The sequence below is a fragment of the Bactrocera neohumeralis genome, chromosome 2, assembly GCF_024586455.1.
Source record: "Bactrocera neohumeralis isolate Rockhampton chromosome 2, APGP_CSIRO_Bneo_wtdbg2-racon-allhic-juicebox.fasta_v2, whole genome shotgun sequence".
Lineage (NCBI taxonomy): Eukaryota > Metazoa > Arthropoda > Insecta > Diptera > Tephritidae > Bactrocera > Bactrocera neohumeralis.
The window spans coordinates 58313729-58326389 of record NC_065919.1 but is presented as its reverse complement, the minus strand read 5'-3'; the positions used below and the strand labels follow the sequence as shown (position 1 = coordinate 58326389).

General features: G+C 36.9%; 1 protein-coding gene across 1 annotated transcript in view; it reads left to right on the top strand.

Moving 5' to 3' along the window:
* The window catches only part of LOC126765861 (uncharacterized), a 68309-nt gene extending 56834 nt beyond the window's left edge, over positions 1–11475 (top strand). The window contains exons 3-10 of the mRNA XM_050483541.1: positions 2661–2845; positions 6307–6443; positions 6575–6752; positions 6832–7499; positions 7563–7743; positions 7819–7984; positions 10426–10645; positions 10833–11475. Coding sequence (XP_050339498.1) covers positions 2661–2845; positions 6307–6443; positions 6575–6752; positions 6832–7499; positions 7563–7743; positions 7819–7984; positions 10426–10645; positions 10833–11304 — 2207 coding nt within the window. The 3' untranslated portion in view covers positions 11305–11475. The remainder of the gene's footprint in view (positions 1–2660; positions 2846–6306; positions 6444–6574; positions 6753–6831; positions 7500–7562; positions 7744–7818; positions 7985–10425; positions 10646–10832) is intronic.
* The last annotated feature ends 1186 nt before the right edge of the window (positions 11476–12661 follow it).

Genomic DNA, 12661 nt, shown 5'->3' with positions numbered 1-12661 from the left:
AGAAATGACAACAATTGATAAGGAAAATTGAGGGAAAACAAGCAAGCAATTGTCAAATATCAAAGCCGAGCGCATATTTTCAGAGTTTTCAAATTTGTCACTAACTGACCAAAAAAAAAAAACAACATTTTCAAGTATTTTAAAACAAATACTGATTATTGTCTAGGAAGTAGGTTTCTTTTGAACCAAAACAAGCACGCCAACACATAATATAATTTTGCATACATTTGTTACAAGCCTCGGCTGACATAACCTACAATGTCTTCAGCGAATGACTTTTGATGACTTCGATGGACTCATGGCGCGTTCACTGAAAGTATTTTTCAGCTTCGAAAGCAAAAAATTTCATAGCGTGCTAAATCTGGCAAATACGGTGTCTAAACGATAGCTCTCGTTTCTTGTTTGGCCAGCAAGTCAGTCATAATGATGTTAGAAAGTGACGACGAATTATTTCGGTGATAAATCCATATATTTTCACAACTCAGATCTTTTTCGACGAATTCTTCACTTAGATTACTCAAAATGGACAAGTAGTATTCCTTTTTGACTGTTCATGCAGAACCACACCACGGTGATCAAGGGAAGCCATAAGCTAAAAGGAAACTATTAGTCTGATTTTTAACCAACTTTGCCGTTTTTTTCGGTTTCGGCTCATTTTGCAGCGCCATCCGCTAGATCGTTTCACAGTTTCGTTGTCGCATGCGCAAACCCATGAAAAGTTCGTTAATAGAGAGTTCTCAGCTACATTGTTAAGAGACTCTCGTTGAATTTGCTCACATATTAACTGGTTTATGTGGTATAAAGTCAAAAAGAATTTAGAAAATTGTTAATTTAGTTGGTAAATTAGGTGTTTGTCTTTTTACTGGATATATCCGTCTACTTTGATTGACATTGGGACAAAAAAGCATACGGAAATTGTAGAAAAGCAAAATATTTAATTAGTCTTAAATAATTATTTTGTCGCCTTCAAAGTGATCACAAGTAGATGTAATACACTGATACCACAATTTTTCCAGTCCTCGAAACACTTTTCATAAGCACTTTTTGGGATGGCCTTTAGCTCCTTCAGCGAATTTTGTTTTATCTCTTCAACGAGCATCACCTTGATTTTTTAGCAGCTTTTACGGATTTTTTTTGGTTTTTTGCTTCTTTCACGTTTTTTCCCCCTCCAATCCGATGATTGTTGACTTGTTTGTATGTCAAACTCACAAATAGTTATAATGCTCTCCATAGATGTAGAATCGGAATTCGCACGATCAAGCACGTCCAAAGAGATCTGTTCACGGTACTCTTTAAAAAAAAAAGAAAACAGTTTCAAAGAAACGAGTCAAACTAGAATGTAATTCATACCCGAAATATCCACCAAAATCATTCGAACGGTCTCACGAGAGATGTCGAGCTCTCTTGCCATCTCTCTAATACTTGCCCGACGACTTTCAAGCATCTTATCCTTTAATTATACTCTCGCAACAATGTTGCTAAGGAGAGTATTATAACACTTTCCTCAACGAGGGTTATATATTAAACATCTCGAAATCCGGATCTGTCCGTCCGTCCGTGAAAGCTTTTTAAAAATTATATCATGATGAAACTTTCACCCTCTGAAGGGCAAAATCGACACTGTACGCCCACAAAATGGCGGAAACCGAAAACCTGTCATAACTAAGCCATAAATAAAGATATTAAAGTGAAATTTGATCGCATTAGGAAGGGGCATATTTAACGAAAAATCTCTCGTTTTTTGCCGTCGGAAACTACTGAATCACTACAGAGTCGCTTTCTTCAGGCATTTCCATATTTCAAAAATGGAAGAAATCATTCACAACCTCCCATACAAAGGTTATGTTGATTTCGCATACGTCAGAAACACTAAATTTGGTAAGAAATCACCCAGGCTTTTTTTAAATTGAAAATGGGCGTGGCCTTACTTATGGACAAAGCCATATCTGAATACTATACCGATTTCAATGAAATTCGGTATATAATATTTTCTTATACACCCTGATGACATGTACGAAATATGGGTGAAATCGGTTCACAACACGCCTTCTTCCAATATAACGCTTTGTCATTATTACGGTATTTGAAAAATATGTAAATGTTTTAATGAAATCTCGTTATCATGCGAGAGTATAAAATGTTCGGTGACACCCGAACTTAGCCCTTCCTTACTTGTTTTTTATTATTTTCATCCTCTGGAGGGGTCGAATGTCGTCTAGAACGAGGCATGTCTTTAACGATCTCTCGGCCGTCTGAATCACCGTCAGCCTTTTCCAACATTCACAACGATTCCGCATACGAAATTTGGTTAGAAATAGCAGGGAGCACCCTGTTTAGCGCACAAAAGTATTCTTTGTTGTTTTACACTTTGTCATTATTTGGGTTTTTATGTGTGAGCGGCAGTTAGCAGCCTGTCAACCAATTAGATCGGAGCTGCGTCCGCTCATTATAATTGTAAATCTAATGTAGGCAAATGCGGAACTCCGCATATGACACAATAAATGCGTCTTCCTTCTCTCTCAGCTTTAGCAGCAAATAATGAAAAATCAAACTCAAAATTAATAAGCTCCAAAAACATACACACAAATACTAAAATAAAAATATATTTCAAATTCTATATATATTGAGCTCCTTCATTACTTCATTTATCTCTCCAATAGAACCTCCGATTGCCATTAATGATTTCCTTGGCTTTGGCAAATCGACCACAAATCCGTTGCTGTTGGGCACCAATGGGGACACGCTGTCTACATCGATGGCCGCCTACACGCCATTAACACCGAGTTCATCGCAATCCTCTGCCTCGCCCGGCACCCTGTCAGCAAATTCTTTTGACATCTTTCAGGTGAGTATTTTTATTGCGAATTATCGGAAGTTAAAAGCTTTGCCCTATTTGGCATCAGCTAGCGTCTGCCACCAAATAATCGTAATAATATTGCAGCTAATTGTTTTTGCTATTTTGCACAGTAGTGTGTTAAATGCACCCTTTTGCACTGCACTGCGGCTTTACTAAAATATAAATATGCTTAACTAACATACAAGTATATAAAGAAGTACATAATTTTACTGCTTAAATGGCTCGATGTAGTTTACTTAATCACGCTTATAAGTTTGCTGTAAGTTATTGTTGTAAAAAATATGCAGTAGTATATTAGAATAATATGTTTAAAGAAAAAAAAAAAAAGTAAGGAAGGGCTAAGTTAGCAACCAAAAAATTATATATATATATATAAATATATACATGTATATATAGGAAATATATATGTATATAAGGTAATGCATATAATATATGTATATAATATATATATATAATCATCCTACGATTTCATTTATTATACATACATACATATATATATATAAATCGCCACTGACCGATATATTCGTTATAAGGTTTGTTAAACGAAAATCAGATAATATATAGGAGTTAGTATCACCCGATTTTATCCATTTTTGCCAATACCACATACTTACGGATGATCTAAGTAGAGGTGCTTATTCAATAGGCTTCTTTTAACAGATCACACGTGAGTCGTGTCAAGCTGTCGTGTTATTTGTTTACTAATATACCGCGTCCAGGTTGCAGTGAAGAAAATAGTATATACCAACCGTAGTTGGGACTGTGGGGAGTCGATTTGGCGCCTCTCGGATAGACGTATGGAACGACATGGGGCATTTTACGACGAGCTCTTAAATTGAAAGCGTTCAAAATACAGTTTTGAACAGGAAATGAAGCTGATCGATCTTACCAAGCGACATCGCTACGCTCTATGGGCAATCCCGTTTCCATTCAGGCATCGGAGCAAAACATCACGCGTGTATTGGCCACTAATTGCGGTATAAAGTCACCTAGAAATTCGAAAATATTTATATTACGTATGTGGGGGCTCAGAAAGTATTGACCCGACTTAATCATACGTTTTCGCCCATCTCCGAAGAGTTTCATCAAGATATGCAAAATTTTACTGAAATTACGGCCTGCAAAATGGTCATCCAGATTTCAACTCGTCTCATTATCTTGATCATTTACATATAACAGGGTTTGTCCGGAAAGTAATAGGTCTGATCTTCTTCCTCCGCGACTGTTATTCGGAGCGTCCACGCACCGACTAGATTCGGTAGAGGGCATTCCTAGCTAACGAACGAGCGGCTGGTCAGTTGTCTCCGAGCATCTGGAGAGTCAGGACAAACATTTTCGCGCAACGTGTTTCTACGAATGGTGCAAGCCGAAAATGTAGCGATCGTTAGAGCAGAGGTACGCGATTAAATTCTGTGTGAAACTCAGATAATATGCGACAGAGACGTTTGATATAATATGATCAAGCAGGCTTATCCAGATGTTGCTTTAGCAAGAAATTGTGTGTTTCGGTGGCACCAGGCCTTTTTGGTCGCTGATGAACACCGGAAGAATGAGCAAATCCAAAGTGAAAACTATGCTCATTGTCTTTTTTGACATCAAAGGCATCGTCCACCATGAATTTGTTCCTCCTGAACAAACCATAAACACCAAGTTTTATGTGGAAGTCCTAAAGAGTCTCAAACGAAGTGTCAATCGGATCCGACAAGACATCGCAGCTGATTGGAAGTTGCGCCCCCGACAACGCCTTTCTTGTGAACAGCTACCTAACCACGGCTGGCGTCCCAACGCTTCCGCAGTTGCGCTACAGCCAAGATGTGCCCTCCTTAGACATTTTTGTTTCCTTGCTGGAAAGGCCGATGGAAGGGGATCGCAGCAGCATGCACCTCGGCTCTCAAGGCTATTCCGGAGAATGCCTTCCGTCACGCCTTCAATGCTTGGAAATCACGCCTCAGGGCTACATCGACGCAGAAGAAGCCTATTTTGAAAGTTTTTAAAGAATTGCATCGATTGGTTCAATGAATTCTTTCAAATCTACTCAGTCCTATTACTTTCCGGAAAGCCTGTACAAAGAACCGTTAGGTGAACAAAACTATTATACTCTGTAGCAACAGGTTGCAAGAGAATAACAAGAAAAAGAAACATAACTTCAGTTGCAACGAAACTATAATATCTTTCACAAATAAAAAAGATTCCTTGGAAGAACTTGGATCGGTCAGTAAGAACACATTACAAATTTTAGGAGCTAGGTGAAAGTGGAAGATTTAATCAGATTTGAAATAGCACAATGGATTCATTAATCTTACTGTATATTCCAACCAGCATCCATTCAAAAAATTGGAACCGATTAAGAAATTTTTTTAGAATATTGAGTTTTCAAGCATTTGATATTAGTAATCATCGAATAAACTAAAATTTATATATTTTCCTAACCAAATTAAGCAGCACAAATGTGGTTACTGGGCTATTACCGAATCAGACCTGCTGCAGATTCCGTTTTGATAATTATGCATGTCGCTTGAAATTAAGCCCTTTTTCCAGTTTCTGCTCTAAATGACCAAATCCAAGGCAAGCGTCCTTAAAGAAGATCTGATAGTTCATTTCACATTTTGTAAAAAAATGAATAGTAAATGGTGCGATGAATATATCTAATCTTTCTCTACACAACTGTCAAAGTTAACTTCAGAGAACAGTGATCGTTCTTATCATGTATGTCTAATGAATCGTTACCAGTTATAATCGAATCCCCAATTGATTGGTTTGAAACCCAGAAAAACTCTTATTATTCACTCTCGGTCAGAAAATTTACAAAAAGATCACTCATCTACGTTGCCAAGAACTCATTCTCTTCAGACATCAATAAGAAAGATGAACCTTTAAGGCTTACATTGATCTCAATTTCAGCAATCCCCGCGTTAGTTAAGATCGCGGCAAGGCTAGCCGATACTCGAATGAAGAAGTGTTAACATATTGTCACTAGCGAAGTTAGGAATCGTCATGCAAGGATTTTGGGCTAGCTATTGAAATAAATATTGATTAGTGGACAAAGATTTTATTTGTCCTTCACTATCCAGAAACGGAAGTCTGTGAAAAGTTCGAAGGATCCATCAAGGACTAGACACAATAAATTTTACTGACAAACAAAAATCAAAATATACGCTTAACTCATATTTTATTTAATATCTGTATGCATTAGTTTACAAATATAATGTTGTGGTTATATCAAATCGTTCAATAAAGTAGTTTATATAAAAAAATACATACTAACATAAAATAATGCATTTAAGAATTTTGTCTCTGCCTTTTTGCGCTGAAAAACTCTCCTCCAACTATTATTGACTATTATGGATTTTGATTTTTAATTTTAACATATTTATTGTTTATTTTCCTTTTCTTGTTGTATGTTCTTCTACTTTTTTCTTTAAATGAAATGGAAACGAATTTGATTTAAGTTTGAAAATGTTGCACAAAATAACACACCACTTAAGGTATTTCAAAGAAACATCAGCTTCGATTGTTCTGCACCTTTATCGCCAAGTACGCCCACCACTATTTACAATCGCTCTTTTCTCAATTCACCTTTAGTCAGGTAAAGCTCACTTTTAACTTTTTTAAAATAAATATTTTAACATTTCATATACACTTATTGCTCGAACGGCATCTTATCGGACATAATATTTAAAAATTATTCTCTTTTTTCGTTGTAATTTGAAATTGTAGCGATGGCAGCAACTCATCGAGCGCCAATGGTCTATCGGTTGATTCGATACCGTTGATGTATCAGAATAATTTCGTGGGCAGCGGCATTGGTGGTTGTCTCTCGAATAGTCGCTCGAACTCGCCGGAGAGTCAGAACAGCAATCAATCCAATGTGGAGCACAATTTGATAGATATGATCGTAAGTTGCCACAACTCAGTAAAAATATTTATCCATCGAACAATTTTTCTTAAACCTTACTACCTTCTAATCGCAACAGAACCTGCTCTCTGTGGCAGACAATAATGACTCGCAAATGTCACTGCAGCAGCAGCAGCAATTGTCATCGCAATTGTCGCAACAACAACTAACACAGCTGTCAACGCAGCCGCAACAGCTGCCATCATCACTGCATTTCGAGCAGTCATTGCCGTTCGGGCAACAACAGCAACAGCAAACATCTACTACCTCTCTGGGCAATCTGGGGAATGGCAATAACGGTATGTCGAGCTTTACCACAAATCTCTTCGACGAACAGCAATTGCAGAACTTCGATGCACTCACCGCTGTCGATTTGGAATTGTCGAAGCTGCAAAATATGCAGGCATTCAACACACTCAAGCTATTGCAGGCACAGTCGCAACAGGTGCCACTGCTCAATCACTTGCTGCAGGGCTATAGCAATGGCATGAACCAGTTCAAGGGCTTGCCACAGCCACAAGCGCAACCGCAGTCGGCCGCCGCCGCAGATGCGCATTTGGACCGCGTTGCAAAGTTCTATCGCAGTTCGGCCGCACTCTATGATGCCACTTGCACTTGGAGCGGGCAGTTGCCGCCGCGTTCGCACCGCATGTTAAATTACTCGCCTAAAGTGTTTCTCGGCGGCATACCCTGGGACATAAGCGAACAATCGCTAATACAGATATTCAAGCCGTTTGGACAAATTAGGTAAAGTATACATCAGTGCTTCTTATTTTCAGTAGAGTATTGGACCGTTTTTATTTTCTACAGAGTCGAGTGGCCCGGCAAAGAGCAACAAGCGGCGCAACCGAAGGGTTATGTCTACATAATCTTTGAATCCGACAAACAAGTGAAGGCTCTACTATCCGCTTGCGTTTTACAAGTCGATGACTCACAGAGTGGTGGGATTTATTACTTCAAGATTTCTTCTCGACGCATCAAAGCCAAGGACGTAAGTTATTCCGCTTTTAAAAAAGTTTTGCTTCAATCAGCCAATTTCAAAATATTATAAACTCTTTTTTTACAGGTTGAGGTCATTCCTTGGATTATCGCCGATTCAAATTTTGTCAAGTCCACGTCACAGAAATTAGATCCAACCAAAACCGTATTTGTGGGCGCATTGCATGGCAAGCTCACCGCAGAGGGTCTCGCAAAGATAATGGATGACCTCTTTGATGGCGTGCTATATGCAGGTGAGATTATTTACCTTTTACGCCATATTTATATAAAATATTTAAAATTTTATGAAAAAGAAAAAATTTACCAAAACCAAATAGTTTTAATTGCAAAATGACTTAAAATGCATATTTTCAAAGATTTGAAATTGCAAGATGTGCACATAAATAAGTCGTGATCAAGCTATGGAAACCCTATCCTACATAGTCTACTTTACTGTATAGTTACTTCTCAACTAATATCAAGCCGCTCCCACAAGTGCCAATAGCAAACGAGTCAATCGCTGAAAAATGCAGTATGAGCCAATACCATATAGGGTGTTTTATAGTGTAGAGTTCCCTATATAGAAATTGACTTATTTGAAAAGTTGAAAAGGGACTCCTTTAAAAACATCATTGGTCCATATTTCTTTTAAAACTTACGATGGAGCTAACGTGGCCTTTAAAAATAAGCACAAGAGGAAAATATTCATGATCTCTATCCATCCAAAAACCGTTTCTTTTGACCGCCTATGTCATGTAAATTATCTCAAGTTTGAGTACTGGGGATATATGTACGTCAAGATAATAGTCTAAGATCTGGTGTTAGTAGAAAACTAGATCTATGGTCGCCCTAAAACACAGTCGTAATAGCCATAAGTACGAAATTCGAAATGAATAATTTTTGTTCTAATTTCAAACAACTTTTCCATAAAACTTCATAATCAAGCAATCTCCCAAAGTGCAAATTCACAACAAAATTTTCAGATCACTAGCCAGCTGACCTTTGAGACTGTAGCGATATTAGGTCGAGAACGTCTTGTGACGGAGAATTTTCTTTTTTACTAGGGACTAAATCTAGAAATAATTGGTTTGGTCCAATATCCAGCAAAAATCGTCCGTTTTTTCGAATGGCGCTATCGAATCTCCGAGTTTTCCGAAATGATTATGCCCAGTTTTTGGAACCGTCGACATACGACTACTATAAGAGAAACCTACATAAAAACTGATCTATAAAAATCGAGTTCTTATACTTAAAATATATTTATTTTTACTAATAAGGTTTATATACAAAATTGACGATACATTACTGTCGAAGAAATGTCTTCAAATAACGGTTGCTCCAAGTAGAGGCACTCTTTTCAATAATCTTTCACTGACAGATCACGCGTGAGTCATATCCAGCAGTCATGTTAATTTGATTCAGTATTGTTTGACATTTCATCATGGAAAGCCTTACGCCTGAACGTGGTCTATAAACTGTTCAACTTTATTACGAAAATTCACGTTCCGTAAAGAATGTGATTCGCACGCTTCGCTCAACTTATGGTCAATATAATCGGCCTACTGAGCGTACTAGTCTCAACACCATTACTCCTCATTATTAGATAATATTCGACCGAATATACCATGTCCAGCACGCAGTGAAGGGAATATAGCAGCCGTAGCTCAGAGAAGACCGTTGAGAAATTTTATTTAGCCATGAGGCTCATTTCTGGCTCAATGGGTATATAAATAAGCAAAATTGCCGCATGAAGAACAACCTGAAGAGATTCAAGAGCTGCCATTTCAATCAGAAAAAACTCGTGGTGTGGTTTGTAGGCCGGTGGAGTCATCGGTGCATATTTCTTTAAAAAATTATGCTGATGAGAACTTAACCTTCAATGGCAACCGTTATCGCGACACGATAATCGACTATTGGATGCCTGAAATTGAAGCTCGTGATCTTGGCGACATTTGGTTTCAACAAGACGATGCCACTTCCGACACATCGCATCAATCAATGGATGTGTTGAGAGAACACTTCGGTGAACAGATAATTTCACGTTTTGGGCCGGTCAATTGGCCACCAATATCGTGTGTTATTACACCGTTAGACTTTTTCCTGTGGGAGTATGTAATGTCTAAAGTCTATGTGAACAATACCGCTTCGATGTCGAAATGCTCGAACGAGTCATCGAAAATTGGACTCAACGGATGGACCATCGGAGGCGTATCCGCAGCCAAAATTTGAAAGAGATAATCTTTAAAACCTAAAAGCCAAAGAATGTTCTTTCGAATGATAAAAAAACAGTCCCCAATAAATTTGAAGTTTCTGTGATTTTTCTTTAAAAAAGTATGGGACCTCGAAATAGATCATCCTTTATAAATTATCAGCAGATAAGCTGAGGCTATTTAGCCATGTCCGCACTTCTGTTGTTGAAGTTTAAGAGATTTTATACTTGTCCTTTCCTATCCAAGACACTGCTCATTTGTCGGAACAACTGTTATTGAATTACTATAGCGTATAGCTGTCAAGCTTGTCTGTTCACTGCAAGAAAGAGTTTATGATTAAGTAAAAGTATCACCATATTAAGTGCAATTTGCTTCCCAGTAAATTCCTCATATCTAATGAGATAAATATTGGAAGTATGTTTGAGCAAGCATTACTGATACACTATTATTATCAACTAATGTAAAATACACTATCTTGTTTCAAGGTATTGATACCGACAAATACAAGTATCCCATTGGTTCCGGACGCGTTACTTTCAACAACAATCGCTCGTACATGAAGGCGGTTTCGGCGGCGTTCATCGAAATACGCACGTCTAAGTTCACCAAAAAAGTGCAGGTGGATCCATATCTCGAAGACTCGCTCTGCTCTATCTGTGGTGTGCAGCATGGACCATACTTCTGTCGCGAACTGTCGTGCTTTAGGTAAGTTAAAAGTAAAAAGAAAAAAGTTATTTGGAAAAATAAACGATATATTATATAAAAAGCATTAAAGTATTAAAGTATTTTCTTACAAATATTTTCTTATACATTACTTTTTGCATTAATTTTTGAAAATTTTAATATATTTTATGAATTTTGACTTTTTTTTGTGTTTTTGATTTAATAACAGATACTTTTGTCGCGCCTGCTGGCAGTGGCAGCATTCCTCCGACGGCGTCAAGAATCACAAGCCGCTAACGAGAAACTCCAAGTCGCAAATGTTAGTGGGGATTGGGCCGGCATCCTCCACAGCCTCACTGTCTTCCTTGAGCTCGACACCACAGCCACAGCAACAACAACCACAATTGCACTCGCAGCATACGCCACCACAATCGCAACAACATCAGCATCAGCAGCAACAGGCGCATGCTCATCAGAACCACCTAAATGGTGGCGGCTTTCAGTTGGAGCATGCGCAGCAACAACAAACCAACTCACACATGCAGCGCTTCAATCAAATGCAGCAGCAGCAACATCAACATCAACAACAACAACAACGCCAACACCGCACATCGCCACAACCCATGTTTCAGCTGAACCAACAAATACAACACCAGCAACAACAACAACAACAACAAAATCAGCAACAATCTATATTTTAAGCCGTGCTTTGCTAGCGTTAAGCCAAAAACTCAATGGAATTGTTAAGTTGCTAGTTGAACTAGCTTATCACACAAACCTATATCTACATATACTATACTCGTATATCTATATACATATATATATATCGACATATAACCAATTGAATAGTGTGTAAATTAATTTAGTTACAAGCCTACTTTCTTTTACTATTATCTCTCTTTTTTTTTGTTTCTTCTTTATGATTTTTGTTAGACCTAATTGTAAGCAAGCACAAAATGTAGTTTTTCATTTCCTGTAAATATTGTATAGTTTTTAGGGACATTATTCATATTTTTTTTTTGTATTTTTTTTTTTTTTGTGTTTTGAAACGCTTCTCCGCATTGAGGCACTCATTTGAGTTGAGCTGCAAATTTAATGATAACTTTTAGGTTTTTAGGTATTTAGTCAGCTGCCAATTGCTGCATTGTATATATACATACATATAATACATACAGACAACAAAAAGAACAAGTACTCGTGTAACATATCAACTGTTTGCAATTTTATTTTAAGCTTATACATATGTACATACACTAACTTAGCTGCTTTCTAAAAGCTGAACTGTTCCATTAAGTTTTCCGTTTGTTCGGTTCGCTCTAAGTCTAACTCTAATTACTTAGGACACCCTTAAGGCTTGCTATGTTTTAGAAATTAATTATTTCTAATTAGTTTAGCAATTATGTTTGTAGTTTACCAAATAACTATTTGTAAATAAGCTAACTTAAGATGATTATTTTCTACAGAATTTACATATTTATTTACATTTAGGTACATAATTGGTGGAAAAATCAGTTTTTACTTTAGTATTGAAAATTGAACATTTTCCAACACAATTGCAAGGTTTTGTAAACGAATTTATTTATTTGTGTATGCCTTTTTAATGCGGATGTTTGCTTTCAAACTTTATGTCATCACCACACACCCCCCCTAGTTAATGTTTGTTATTTATATTTGCATTGTTTATTCGAATTAATTATATTGTGTACCTAACGGTTTCATTTTGTTATTGTTAATATTATTACAAAATTATTTTTGTTCATTTTGATTATTATTTGGTAGCTTTTGTTCGAAGCTGAAATTCAAATAACGAATTTGAATCATTTCAATGCCTGTCAATGAATCGATTTAAGTTGCTTTTTTTGTTTTTGTGAAAATAAATTTTCAGTTTTTCTTTATAAAAAATATTATTATTTATTGAATTTTGTTTCATAATTACGATGATGTGAGATTTCTTACTTTTTTAAAGAAATAACACAGAAACTTCAAATTTATGGGCAATACTTATTATCATTCAAAAGATCATTATTTGGCATTAATTTTTTGAAGATTATCTCTTTC